We start from the raw sequence: 14032 nt of genomic DNA on the forward strand, positions 1-14032 counted from the left end.
TAAAAAAAAAAGTTTGATAGAGGGAACTGTAACTGCCAAGGTCTTATCGTCTCGAAAGAGAAGGAAGACAGGATAGGAGAAAGGCAGCCGTTCCGAGAACAAACCTCATCTGTTCAGGCTAAAATTGTGATATCTGCCCTGGGCGAGAATCGGACGCGCGACAGCTTACGCGCTACCGTACAAAATTGAACCAAAGTTTTGGAACCAAAAATGTACGACGCTACGTAACGACGTAAATTTTTGGTTCCCATGAGAGTTGCTCTCAACTTGTGCAACTGTCTTGCTAGCTGCGAGCTACCGGAAAACATCGACGGCTTGGCGATCCCTGACACCCTGACATAGATACAGTATACAGTAGAATCTCGAATTATTTCAACTCCAAAAATATTTTTTTTCTTTTTTTCTATCTTTCTAAGGATATCCTGTCTCATCAAAGGAAGATATCTATCATTGAAAGTGTTCAAACAAGGAGACTTTCATGACGAAGAAAACGATGCTAAAGACGTGTTTTTTTGTTTGTTTCTTAGTTTGGTAGTTTTGTTCAATTTCAAAATAACAGGGTAATTATTTCCTACTTTGTATCTAAATTTTGCTCTCTTTTTATTTTTTTATACGGAACTTCGATTATTTCAATTTTTACACAGAACTTCGGTTAGGTATTTCAACTAACCCTCGGTCCCAATTAGTTGAAATAATCGAGGTTCTACTGTAGTTCAGTAGCAGTACCTACTGAACCACCAAACTTACCCCAATGAGACACCTCTATCTGTCGCACCAGCCTAGTGACCACTAGGAACGGTGAGTTATTCTCATAGTGAATGGTAATGTTGGCTTTGGTGTAGGGAGGTACGTTCTCGTATGGTCCGTACGTAATGGTTTGCTCCACCTGAGTAGTTGGCATAACACTGGTGAAGCTTTCAATATTCAGAGTACCTGGAGAGAAGAGAGGAAGACTTGTGAGACCTCGGGAGAGAGGAAGCAGAGAATCGGGAGCTTTGTGCTTCGCACTGAGGGCTTTGTTTTTCTTTTAAAGCGCTTTATGGGGGCTTTTTATTTACATTATTATTTAGATATGTTATATGTACCTCAATTTATCTATGCTGAGACTGAAAAATCCCTTTACCTCCGCAGTCTAAAGCTGGCCACTCCCACTCACTGTTAGATAGACCTGTTCAGGCGTACCTGTCAGGACTACCTGAGTGAGATTAGTAAGGGGCCAGCCTCACTGCCTCAGTTGTCTCACAGAGGTAGACCTGTTCAGGTGTAACTGTCAGGTCTGCCCTAAATCACCAAAGTATGGAAAAGTATCTTACAAGTGCAATGTAATAGCCAATGGAAAAGCAGAATTTTGAATTTGGACGAATCATATCGAAATATTGAATTGTTGATCAAATACTTTTCCATACTTTGGTGATTTAGGGCACTGATGGTGAGTGGCCGGCTTAAATAAGGCTTATAGCCTATGATACCCTAGATAGTGAGGAGCGGCTCTTTCAACATGAACGTCTGAATGAAGCTATACTCGAGCTCAAAGTCCTGGATGTGATTCTCAATGAGGTTCTTCTTGGATAGCATGAGCACCGGCCGCCCTACTGTATCCAGATATGTCTTGTGATAGGTGTTACTATGCCGCACTACACTGTAAGGGACGTGCACTCTAATATTGTAGACATTCTCAGGGAGAATGATCTTGACATATGCCTCGTCTATCACCATATTATCAAAGATGTGATCCAGGAAGCGCATGCGCAGAACGACCCTAGATAGTTGTGTTGTTATACATACCCAAATGTATGAACGTCTTCTGTACATGTATGAGGTAGGGGGAATACACATAGGCATTTCCCGTGTACACAACAAACTGTTTGTCCTTCTGCGAAATACTGGTAGGAAATGGGTTCAAATATTTAGTGAGGAATATCTCGATATCAATATTCACCAACTTATTCTTCACCAGGTATTCTTTCAGTTCGACTTCTACACTGTAAGGGACGTGCACTCTAATATTGTACACATTCTCAGGGAGAATGATCTTGACATATGCCTCGTCTATCACCATATTATCAAAGATGTGATCCAGGAAGCGCATGCGCAGAACGACGGGAAGGGGTTCAAATATTTAGTGAGGAATATCTCGATATCAATATTCACCAACTTATTCTTCACCAGGTATTCTTTCAGTTCGACTTTCCACAGGATTTTGTTCCCCGGCGTGGGGGATTTCTTGATGGTTTTAATCTCGGAGATGCTGAGCGGGGTCTTCAGCATTTCCCCGGACTGGGCAGAAATGTAAGCCATGTGTCTCTTGAACTCCCCGTCCGTGGCGATGGCCAAGGATTTGATAATGTTCTCCCCGGTGTTGGTGACGGTGTACTTGTACTGGATCTTGACTATCTGGCTGGAGATGTCGATGTTCCGGTCGACATTCTTGATGACAATGTCCGGATTGATGACATATTCGCCGGCTATGAGGGGAAGGCCGGCGACCAGGGATAGCAACGCGAGGTAGTAGGACATAGCCGGCATCTTGGAGCCCCTGGGCCCTTACACACTGCGTTGTGTAGACTGATTCGGTAAGTACAGGAATTCCCCTATCCACTGTTTATGGTGCTTCGATAAGTATAGGAACTTTGGGTCCTAAGATTTATCCAGCCTCTCCCCTTAAGCTGCGGTAAAGGACTTTTCAGCTTTCAGCCTCAAGACCTACCGGGTAAACAAGAGAATATTCTATCTACCTACACGGTCCTAACAAAGAGTAAGTTTTCACTTCTAGCACTACTACTCGGAATGGAATTTCTGGTCCTTGGCTAACAATCTGAACTAAGCACTCTTCACTCATTTACACTTAAACACGATACTCTTCTACCCAACCTGGCACGGAACTATCACAACTAATTACAGAAATTTATGACAATATACCACGCACCGTTCACCGGAATAATCTTCTTTCTGTTTTGTTATGAATACTGCAAGCTGAAGTCCTTGATAGGAAAATCAATACCTCTGCTACCCTCCTTTTTCTTTTACAACCCCCCCCCCCCCCCTCGATACCGGCGCTTTTGAAAATGTCGGCGTCCTCCTCTGTTTCGTAATAAATAATCTTTTACTTCGAAATTGTAAGGGCTAGGACGCGGGTTCGATTCCCGCCGGGGACGAATTTCATCCTGAACGGATGATGTTCGTTCGCGGAACGGCTGGCTTTCTCCTATCCTGTCTTCGTTCTCTCTTAGGGACGATAAGACCTTAGCCGTTACAGTGGGTGCAATAGTCCTACATACTGGACTCCGCACACAGGAATTTCACCAGAAAAGACCCCCCATTTCAATGTAATGAAGCCGTTACAGTTCCGCCTATCAAAACTCTTAAAAAAGGTGGACTTGGGATAGGGGATAGGTAGTAGTGGTGATAGTATTTTCCCTAAAATAATAATAAAACTAAAACACAGGATAAAAGAAACAAGAAAGACTATTTACACAAACTAGGTTTTATTTTACACAACAGAGTAGACCTTAGACCACCTTAAAAAAAAAAATCTGGTACAGTGGTATGGTACACAATATGAAAGAATTACCAATTATCACTTCTGATTCTTATGAAACTTGAAGAAAACTGTAGGAAAGAATCTGATCAGCAAATCAGTATCAATAGGGAAAAGAAAATTTAAATTTCATGACTTAAAAAAAAAATCTAGTACAGTGGTATGGTACACAATATCAAAGAATTACCAATTATCACTTCTGATTCTTATGAAACTTAAAGAAAACTGTAGGAAAGAATCTGATCAGCAAATCAGTATCAATAGGGAAAAGAAAATTTAAATTTCATGACTTCATTGGTCTGTTTGTTCTAACTTGGAATAAGACGCTGCCAAATAATTATAAATCGCTACTTCTTAAAATATGATGTAATTATTTTCTACCAGCAAACTCACTTGCGAGCGGGTACCACACAAGGCTTGTACGCCGGAATTCTCGGGTTCGATTCCCGGCAGATCGAAGTTTTTTTTCGGCTCTGTGCTTCATAAGTACAAATGACCTAATTTAATGTCTTCTATCAAGTAGCGATCAGTGACGGCATTATCACTATAAAAAGATTATTGATAAATGGGAAAAAATAGTGAAGGAGGAACTTAGTAATGCTGGCTAACTATGATTACATAATATTATTACAACAAACATATTGTAGGTAATTACGATTGCATTAGGAGGATTAAGCGAATATTTTCTCCTCTCTTCGTTTCTTGGGTACCATGACCGTGCCTGGTTTATGTTGAGCATCAGGATGATTGAGTAGCTCAGGAGGACATGTAGACACAGGGCTAGATATCATCATCTGCTTCAGATCATAGAACAGATGTGAATCATCCTTCGTACAGAAGGACACTGCTAATCCTTCCTTGCCTGCACGTCCTGTTCTGCCTATACGATGTGTATAGTCCTCTATACTCTTAGCCATATCATAGTTGATGACCATAGAGACATCTTTGATATCAATACCACGACCTGCCACATCAGTAGCTACCAGGATATCCTTGCTTCCTCCTTTCAAACTATTCAGGGCGAGTTCTCGCTGCTCCTGTCCCTTACCACCGTGTAGTGTACAAGCATTGTAACCAAGCTTCTCTAATCCCTTGGCCAACACATCAGCACCCTTCTTCTGGTTCACGAATATAATCACAGGTTTCTTAACACCTCGGTTGAGAACTTCCATGAGTTTCTTCCTCTTGTCTTGTTCAGATAGAATGTACACAATCTGTTCTATTCTCTCTGTTGGTTTACCAACGCTTCCAATATAGACGGTAGCAGGTCTCCTCAGATAACTCCGAGCCAGTCTCTCAACAGCAGGAGGCATAGTGGCTGTGAACATGACCGTCTGTCTGTATTTCTTCTTGGAGTTATAATTGGCAAGGAGTTTGTTTTCATCCTCGGCATCCTCTGTATCAGGTTTCAAGTTAGTGACAGGCATGTACTCCAGGATCTTCTGTACATCAGGTTCGAATCCCATGTCTATCATACGGTCCGCTTCATCCAATACAATGTAAGTACACTGGTTAAGTACCAGGTAACGATTCTCCAGCACATCAATAAGACGACCTGGTGTAGCAATGACTATTTCACAACCAAGACGAAGTCGGAACCCTTGTTCTTCTCTTGATAATCCTCCTACTACTAATACAGTACGAATACCTAGCGGTGTACCGAACTTGTTCGTTTCTTCTTCTATCTGTTGTGCCAACTCTCGGGTAGGTGCCATGATGATTGCATAGGGACCTTGGTCTGCATCCTCCATTCGTGCTATCTTGGGTAGAGACTGAATCCATACGAGTAGAGGTAGAAGGAAAGCTAATGTTTTACCTGAACCTGTCTCTGCCACACCAATAATATCTCTGTTCTGTAGACCGATAGGAATAGCTTGTCTCTGGATAGGTGTAGGTTCTGCATAACCAATCTTCTCAATAATCTCCAATATTTCAGTCGGTAGAGACGCTTCCTTCCAGTTACGTACAGGGTCCGGTACTTTACCTCCCTTGATAGTAATGCTATAATCTTCTCGGAATATTCTCCAGTCACGCTCAGTCATTTCATCCAGAGACTTCTCTGTCCAGTGTCGATCATCCCACTTCTGTTTCTCTTCTCTCTTCTTCACTTTCTTCAATCTCACCTTCTCCTGTTCCTTCTCCGCCTCTGTTCTCCTCTTCTCCAACATTTCACCATAGAACTTGGACTGGTCTCTCTTCTGTGCTTTAATATCAATACCGGCTATATTCCCTCGTCCAAAGAACTGGACCTGATGTCTCTCCTTGTAGATACTATTATAATCCACACTCGTATCTTCTGATGCATCCCAGTCAAATACAAACTTCCTATCATTCAGTCGCCTCACACGTCTTTTCTTCTTCACCAATCCCAAATATCTCTCCTTGATCGCTTCTCCTTCTCGTTCTTTATCTTTGTTCAACTCCTTCTCCTCCGGATCTTGTTCAGAGTACCTGGAGAGAAGAGAGGAAGACTTGTGAGACCTCGGGAGAGAGCAAGCAGAGAATCGGGAGCTTTGTGCTTCGCACTGAGGGCTTTTTTTTCTTTTAAAGCGCTTTATGGGGGGCTTTTTATTTACATTATTATTTAGATATTTCATAGGTACCTCAATTTATCTATGCTGAGACTGAAAAATCCCTTTACCTCCGCAGTCTAAAGCTGGCCACTCACTGTTAGATAGACCTGTTCAGGCGTACCTGTCAGGACTACCTGCGTGAGATTAGTAAGGGGCCAGCCTCACTGCCTCAGTTGTCTCACAGAGGTAGACCTGTTCAGGTGTAACTGTCAGGTCTGCCCTAAATCCTTTATCTTCCTCCTCATCACTAATCACCATCTGTTCTGTCGGTTCATAACCTTCTTTATCTCTAGACTTGTGTTTGGATCCAGAGGCTTCCTCCTCCCTCCTCTCTCTCCTATAACCTTCTCTTCTATTTATCTTCCTCCTCATCACTAATCACCATCTGTTCTGTTGGTTCATAACCTTCTTTATCTCTAGACTTGTGTTTGGATCCAGAGGCTTCCTCCTCCCTCCTCTCTCTCCTATAACCTTCTCTTCTATCTTTTCCATCTCGCTCTTTGCTTCTATCACGTCTATGATGTCTCTTCTCTCTCTCTCGCTCACGAGATCTGTCACGTTCTAGTCTATCTCTGTCTCTATCTCGTCCTCTATCATCTCGGGACCGGTCCGTATCACGCTCTCTCACTCTATCATAATCACGATCACGTGATCTTGATCTTCGTTTCCGAGCAGGACTTCTACTGCGACTCCTGCGATCACCCGCCATCTTGTGATTGTATTTATATCATGTGAACTTTACTTTCTCATGAGGATATACACCTGTAACAGAAACAGACAGTACAAATATATTAGGGTCAGGAATGGTAATTTTCCTTATCCTATAGGAAGGAAAGTAATGTAATCGGGTCAAAATTTCGATGGTCAGTTTTTGATGCCAAAACACGTTTTGAGGTCCCTAGAGCCTAAATCCAAAGTTTCAGCCATGGGTCCGTGTGTGTATCTGTCTGTCTGTAAACAAAATATCTCGAGAACGGTATAAGAGCTAGCGACTTGAAATTTGGTATGTAGCTGTCAAATGTGACAAGGATGAGACACGAAACTTTTAGTTAAGATCGGAGCATTGGTTGGCGGCATTTTACCGCTTTTTGGCGGTTTTCGGTCTAGTTTAACAATATCTCGGGAACGGTATGAACTAGAGACTTGAAATTTGGTATGTAGTTCACAAATGTGACATGGATGCAACAGAAAAGTTTAGTTAAGATAGGTGCTGTGCTTGGCGGTATTTTGACCGCTTTCGGACGGATTTCGACCGTTTTTTGGCGGTTTTCAGCTATACCGACTAAACGGTTAGAGATATGGTAAAAGTTAGGGTAAATAAGCATCATTCAATAGGATAAGGAAAGTCGTGTGATGTTCACACCAGATTTTTTACATAAAGCTAAATCAAAATTTTGAAGGTGTACCTTCAAAATCAAGCCCCCCCAAAAATTTAGGCAAGAACCGCCTATGACAAGCCTGCAGTAGAATCTCGAATTATTTCAACTCCAAAAATATTTTTTTCTTTTTTTTTTTTACTTTCTATTACTACAGTATAGCGGAGCTATACTAGTAATGAAAGTATTGCAATCGGTCCAAATTTTCAAAATCGGGAAATGGTTGGAAATATCCGTGTTTTGACCCTGATCCCAAAAAGTGGTTTTTAGCCCATGGTCTGTACGTATGTATGTACGTATGTACGTATGTATGTACGTATGTACGTATGTATGTACTACAGGTTTAAATGGGAAAAGGTGGTATACAAAATATCTCAAGAACGGTTTGTCCTAGAGTTCGAAATAAATAATCTTTCACTTCGAAATTGGAAGGGCTAGGCCGCGGGTTCGATTCCCGCCGGGGACGAATTTCATCCTGGACGGGTGATGTTCGTTCGCGGAACGGCCGGCTTTCTCCTATCCTGTCTTCCTTCTCTTTTCGATTTCGAGACGATAAGACCTTAGCCGTTACAGTTCCGCCTATCAAAACTCTTAAAAAAGGTGTACTTGGGATAGGGGATAGGTAGTAGCGGTGATAGTATTATCCCTAAAATAATAATAAAAGTAAAACAGGATAAAAGAAACAAGAAAGACTATTTACACAAACTAGGTTTTATTTTACACAACAGAGTAGATCTTAGACCACCTTGAAAAAAAAAAAAATAGTACAGTGGTATGGTACACAATATAAAAGAATAAAATTACCAATTATCACTTCTGATTCTTATGAAACTTAAAGAAAACTGTAGGAAAGAATCTGATCAGCAAATCAGTATCAATAGGGAAAAGAAAATTTAAATTTCATGACTTCATTGGTCTGTTTGGTCTAACTTGTAATAAGACGCTGCCAAATAATTATAAATCAACATCGCTACTTCTTAAAATATGATGTAGGTAATTATTTTCTACTAGCAAACTCACTTGCGAGCGTGTACCACACAAGGCTTGTACGCCGGAAGTCCCGGGTTCGATTCCCGGCAGATCGAAGTTTTTTTTCGGCTCTGTGCTTCATAAGTACAAATGACCTAATTTAATGTCTTTTATCAAGTAGCTACCAGTGACGGTATTATCACTATAAAAAGATTATTGATAAATGGGAAAAAATAGTGAAGGAGGAACTTAGTAATGCTGGCTAACTATTTTGTCTCATTCTTTTGTCTCATTCTTTTGCTTTTTTTTCTACTGTATATACCTACTGATGTCTGATGTATGTTAACAACCCAATGTGTTGAAACATGAAATAAATAAACATACTATACATAATAATATTACAACAAACATATTGTAGGTAATTAGGATTGAATTAGGATTAAGCGAATATTTTCTCCTCTCTTCGTTTCTTAGGTACCATGACCGTGCCTGGCTTATGTTAAACATCAGGATGATTGCATTAGGATTAAGCGAATATTTTCTCCTCTCTTCGTTTCTTAGGTACCATGACCGTGCCTGGCTTATGTTGAGCATCAGGATGATTGAGTAGCTCAGGAGGACATGTGGACACAGGACTGGATATCATCATCTGCTTCAGATCATAGAACAGATGAGAATCATCCTTCGTACAGAAGGACACTGCTAATCCTTCCTTGCCTGCACGTCCTGTTCTGCCTATACGATGTGTATAGTCCTCTATACAGACACAGGACTGGATATCATCATCTGCTTCAGATCATAGAACAGATGTGAATCATCCTTCGTACAGAAGGACACTGCTAATCCTTCCTTGCCTGCACGTCCTGTTCTGCCTATACGATGTGTATAGTCCTCTATACTCTTAGCCATATCATAGTTGATGACCATAGAGACATCTTTGATATCAATACCACGACCTGCCACATCAGTAGCTACCAGGATATCCTTGCTTCCTCCTTTCAAACTATTCAGGGCGAGTTCTCGCTGCTCCTGTCCCTTACCACCGTGTAGTGTACAAGCATTGTAACCAAGCTTCTCTAATCCCTTGGCCAACACATCAGCACCCTTCTTCTGGTTCACGAATATAATCACAGGTTTCTTAACACCTCGGTTGAGAACTTCCATGAGTTTCTTCCTCTTGTCTTGTTCAGATAGAATGTACACAATCTGTTCTATTCTCTCTGTTGGTTTACCAACGCTTCCAATATAGACGGTAGCAGGTCTCCTCAGATAACTCCGAGCCAGTCTCTCAACAGCAGGAGGCATAGTGGCTGTGAACATGACCGTCTGTCTGTATTTCTTCTTGGAGTTATAATTGGCAAGGAGTTTGTTTTCATCCTCGGCATCCTCTGTATCAGGTTTCAAGTTAGTGACAGGCATGTACTCCAGGATCTTCTGTACATCAGGTTCGAATCCCATGTCTATCATACGGTCCGCTTCATCCAATACAATGTAAGTACACTGGTTAAGTACCAGGTAACGATTCTCCAGCACATCAATAAGACGACCTGGTGTAGCAATGACTATTTCACAACCAAGACGAAGTCGGAACCCTTGTTCTTCTCTTGATAATCCTCCTACTACTAATACAGTACGAATACCTAGCGGTGTACCGAACTTGTTCGTTTCTTCTTCTATCTGTTGTGCCAACTCTCGGGTAGGTGCCATGATGATTGCATAGGGACCTTGGTCTGCATCCTCCATTCGTGCTATCTTGGGTAGAGACTGAATCCATACGAGTAGAGGTAGAAGGAAAGCTAATGTTTTACCTGAACCTGTCTCTGCCACACCAATAATATCTCTGTTCTGTAGACCGATAGGAATAGCTTGTCTCTGGATAGGTGTAGGTTCTGCATAACCAATCTTCTCAATAATCTCCAATATTTCAGTCGGTAGAGACGCTTCCTTCCAGTTACGTACAGGGTCCGGTACTTTACCTCCCTTGATAGTAATGCTATAATCTTCTCGGAATATTCTCCAGTCACGCTCAGTCATTTCATCCAGAGACTTCTCTGTCCAGTGTCGATCATCCCACTTCTGTTTCTCTTCTCTCTTCTTCACTTTCTTCAATCTCACCTTCTCCTGTTCCTTCTCCGCCTCTGTTCTCCTCTTCTCCAACATTTCACCATAGAACTTGGACTGGTCTCTCTTCTGTGCTTTAATATCAATACCGGCTATATTCCCTCGTCCAAAGAACTGGACCTGATGTCTCTCCTTGTAGATACTATTATAATCCACACTCGTATCTTCTGATGCATCCCAGTCAAATACAAACTTCCTATCATTCAGTCGCCTCACACGTCTTTTCTTCTTCACCAATCCCAAATATCTCTCCTTGATCGCTTCTCCTTCTCGTTCTTTATCTTTGTTCAACTCCTTCTCCTCCGGATCTTCCTTCTTCTTCTCTCGATCTCGTCGGAGCCTGGCGTCAAAATTTTCTCTCTTGGATTCAAAGCTCGCCTCCTTAGTAAACTCTTGACGTTTCTTTCTCTCCTCCTCCATTTTCTTTCTCATTTCTTCTACTTCTGCTTGGCGTTTGCGTAACGCCTCTGCCGCTCTCTCTTCTTTGGTTAAAAACTTGGGTTTACTACGTGCTTCTTCTTCTGCTTTCTTCTTAGCGAGTAATTCCTCCAAGGAGAGAGGTTCCTTCTTGGCTGCTGCTCCTTTATCTTCCTCCTCATCACTAATCACCATCTGTTCTGTCGGTTCATAACCTTCTTTATCTCTAGACTTGTGTTTGGATCCAGAGGCTTCCTCCTCCCTCCTCTCTCTCCTATAACCTTCTCTTCTATCTTTTCCATCTCGCTCTTTGCTTCTATCACGTCTATGATGTCTCTTCTCTCTCTCTCGCTCACGAGATCTGTCACGTTCTAGTCTATCTCTGTCTCTATCTCGTCCTCTATCATCTCGGGACCGGTCCGTATCACGCTCTCTCACTCTATCATAATCACGCTCACGTGATCTTGATCTTCGTTTCCGAGGAGGACTTCTACTGCGACTCCTGCGATCACCCGCCATCTTGTGATTGTATTTATATCATGTGTACTTTACTTTCTCATGAGGATATACACCTGTAACAGAAACAGACAGTACAAATATATTAGGGTCATGAATGGTAAATTGGGATACCATGGGCAGAATCCCTCTGGTAGTCATAACGAGAGAATGTGCCCTTCAACTTGGCGCCATCATGCTTCAGATGTATGTGTTCTTCCACTGCTATGTTACCTGTGGACAGAAGCAAACGGGGGAAGGTAATATCTAGGCGAGGTTAAGGTCAGAGGCGTCCTCTACCACCTAACCCTTAGAGCTCCATCACTATGTGGTCAATGTCTCAAATAAATGAGGGTAAAATTCCATGCCTCCGCTGGCTGCTATTATTATTATGTTAAGGCAGTCTCTTCCTGATCCCTTATGTGCCGCATCCATTTTAATTTAGGACTATTGCACTCCGCTGGCTGCTAGATGAGTGCACTCAGTGCACTCCGCTGGCTGCTTCTTAGTGTGCCATGTCCATTACTGGAAGTTGGCGATCAAATTGGCTAAATCATTACTATCCACTTTAGCAAACAGCGTTGAATTAGATTCGTGGAACCACTCTCTAAGATTTTGCATCCATGATTTCCTTTTTCTACCTCTTCCCCTACTCCCCTTAACTTTCCCCTTAAGAATACGAAGCAGTATACCATAGCCGGCATCTTGGAGCCCCTGGGCCCTTACACACTGCGTTGTGTAGACTGATTCGGTAAGTACAGGAATTCCCCTATCCACTGTTTATGGTGCTTCGATAAGTATAGGATATAGCCGGCATCTTGGAGCCCTAGGCCCTTACACACTGCGTTGTGTAGACTGATTCGGTAAGTACAGGAATTCCCCTATCCACTGTTTATGGTGCTTCGATAAGTATAGGAACTATGGGTCCTAAGATTTATCCAGCCTCTCCCCTTATGCTGCGATAAAGGGACTATTCAGCCCCAAGACCTACCGGGTAAACAAGTGAATATTCTATCTACATACACGGTCCTGTAAGGTCCTAATAAAGAGTAAGTTTTCACTTCTAGCACTACTACTCGGAATGGAATTTCTGGTCCTTAGCTAACAATCTGAACTAAGCACTCTTCACTCATTTACACACTTAAACACGATACTCTTCTACCCAACCTGGCACGGAACTATCACAACTAATTACAGAAATTTATGACAATATACCACGCACCGTTCACCGGAATAATCTTCTTTCTGTTTTGTTATGAATACTGCAAGCTGAAGTCCTTGATAGGAAAATCAATACCTCTGCTACCCTCCTATTTCTTTTACAACCCCTCCCCCCCCCTCCCCTCGATACCGGCGCTTTTGCAAATGTTCTCGCCCTTCTCTGTTTCGAAATAAGGCGATGTACGTTTGAGCATTCAATGGCAGCATGTTACTACCACAACAACATTAATACATACGATTGCAAACTACATACCATTACGTGATCAATCCCCCGCGCCGTCGTACATCAATGAGTTTCTACCAAGAGCGAAGTGGCCATAACAACAAGGCTACAAACCGTCTCATTAGAAAAACTACTCACCTATGTATGGCAGTGACGCCAGCGATAACCTCGTCTTCTGTAATTGTAATGCCAGTAAACGATGAATACTTCGTGCCTCGGCTTTTTTTTGAAGCTAGACGGCCCTTAGCTTGGGCTCTTAAGGCCGCATGTTCAACACACAATGGGCGGCGTCACTGCATAAGGCGATCATCTTTATTATGTAGTACAAAATTTCTTCATCGCTGAAAACCGGTCGCAGGAATAAGGTTCAATCTTGTTTGTCTGTGTTCCTTCAGTTACTTTAAATTTAAAAGAAAAGGGGATAACCTATGACCTAAACGGACTAGTCTGAAGGAAAGGATGTCAAAAGGAAATTCAAGGTATTCTTAGTCTTCACTTATTAACCAGGTAACGAGCAAATATGAACACATGGTATGGGTGACATGATCTAAAAAAAAAAAAAAAAAAAAAAAAAAAAAAAAAATCCACCAGATTCTAGATGAGACAACACATGTTTATTTTGGATCAAACACCATTTTCAGAAAGAACAAAGAAAAATAGGACACAAAAATCAAAATAATAATGGAAAGATCCCTTTTATGCGTAGTGGTGATATGGATAAGGTATGGGTTCAGGTGGAAAAAACTTCTCAAACTATCCCTCTTGACATTGCCGATCTCCAGAGATAGCAGGGATTCTCTCTTCCTTCTGTCCTATCCTTTGTCGTCGGCAAGGCAAGGCGCTGCGATCGCGAATGTTCCGTATAACGACATGGTTGGTTGCGATTGATTCGAACCGGAAGTTCTCCAAACTATCTCCCTTGCCATTTGCGACCGAGGAAGTAGCAGGGCTTTAGCTTCTCTCTTGCTTCTGTCCTATCCTTCTTTCGCCGGCAAGGCGGCTTGCTATGTAGTAGGCAGAGTCCTGACTTTAAGCAGGGGCCGCCTTAAGCGTTGGGCGCCGGGATCGGGAAGGTTAAAGCTTGCATTTTCTAATATAG

General features: G+C 42.1%; 2 protein-coding genes and 1 pseudogene across 2 annotated transcripts in view; all 3 read right to left on the reverse strand.

Annotated features, from left to right (window-relative positions):
* Positions 1-3470: 3470 nt before the first annotated feature.
* The window catches only part of LOC103515648, a 30579-nt pseudogene continuing 20017 nt past the window's right edge, over positions 3471-14032 (reverse strand).
* LOC103515631 (probable ATP-dependent RNA helicase DDX23) lies at positions 8401-11562 on the reverse strand. Its single transcript, XM_026828294.1, has 2 exons — positions 9338-11562; positions 8401-9200 (listed from the first exon to the last, which is right to left on the reverse strand). The coding sequence occupies exons 1-2, from the start codon at positions 11511-11513 to the stop codon at positions 8983-8985; spliced, it is 2394 nt and encodes a 797-aa protein (XP_026684095.1). The 5' UTR covers positions 11514-11562; the 3' UTR covers positions 8401-8982.
* The window catches only part of LOC103515823 (probable ATP-dependent RNA helicase DDX23), a 3823-nt gene continuing 1322 nt past the window's right edge, over positions 11532-14032 (reverse strand). Inside the window, exons 4-6 of the mRNA XM_026828081.1 lie at positions 13072-13108; positions 11625-11723; positions 11532-11566 (exon numbers count right to left, since the gene is read on the reverse strand). Coding sequence (XP_026683882.1) covers positions 11532-11566; positions 11625-11723; positions 13072-13108 — 171 coding nt within the window. The remainder of the gene's footprint in view (positions 11567-11624; positions 11724-13071; positions 13109-14032) is intronic.

Source organism: Diaphorina citri, unplaced genomic scaffold (genome assembly GCF_000475195.1).
Source record: "Diaphorina citri unplaced genomic scaffold, Diaci psyllid genome assembly version 1.1 scaffold50, whole genome shotgun sequence".
Lineage (NCBI taxonomy): Eukaryota > Metazoa > Arthropoda > Insecta > Hemiptera > Psyllidae > Diaphorina > Diaphorina citri.

Excerpts from the sequence above, each read along its gene's own strand:
- LOC103515631 (XM_026828294.1), bottom strand. The coding sequence starts at position 11,513 with ATGGCGGGTGATCGCAGGAGTCGCAGTAGAAGTCCTCCTCGGAAACGA. Across the intron at positions 9,201-9,337 it reads GAGTATAGAGGACTATACAC|ATCGTATAGGCAGAACAGGA; the intron begins ATCGTATAGGCA and ends AGGACTATACAC.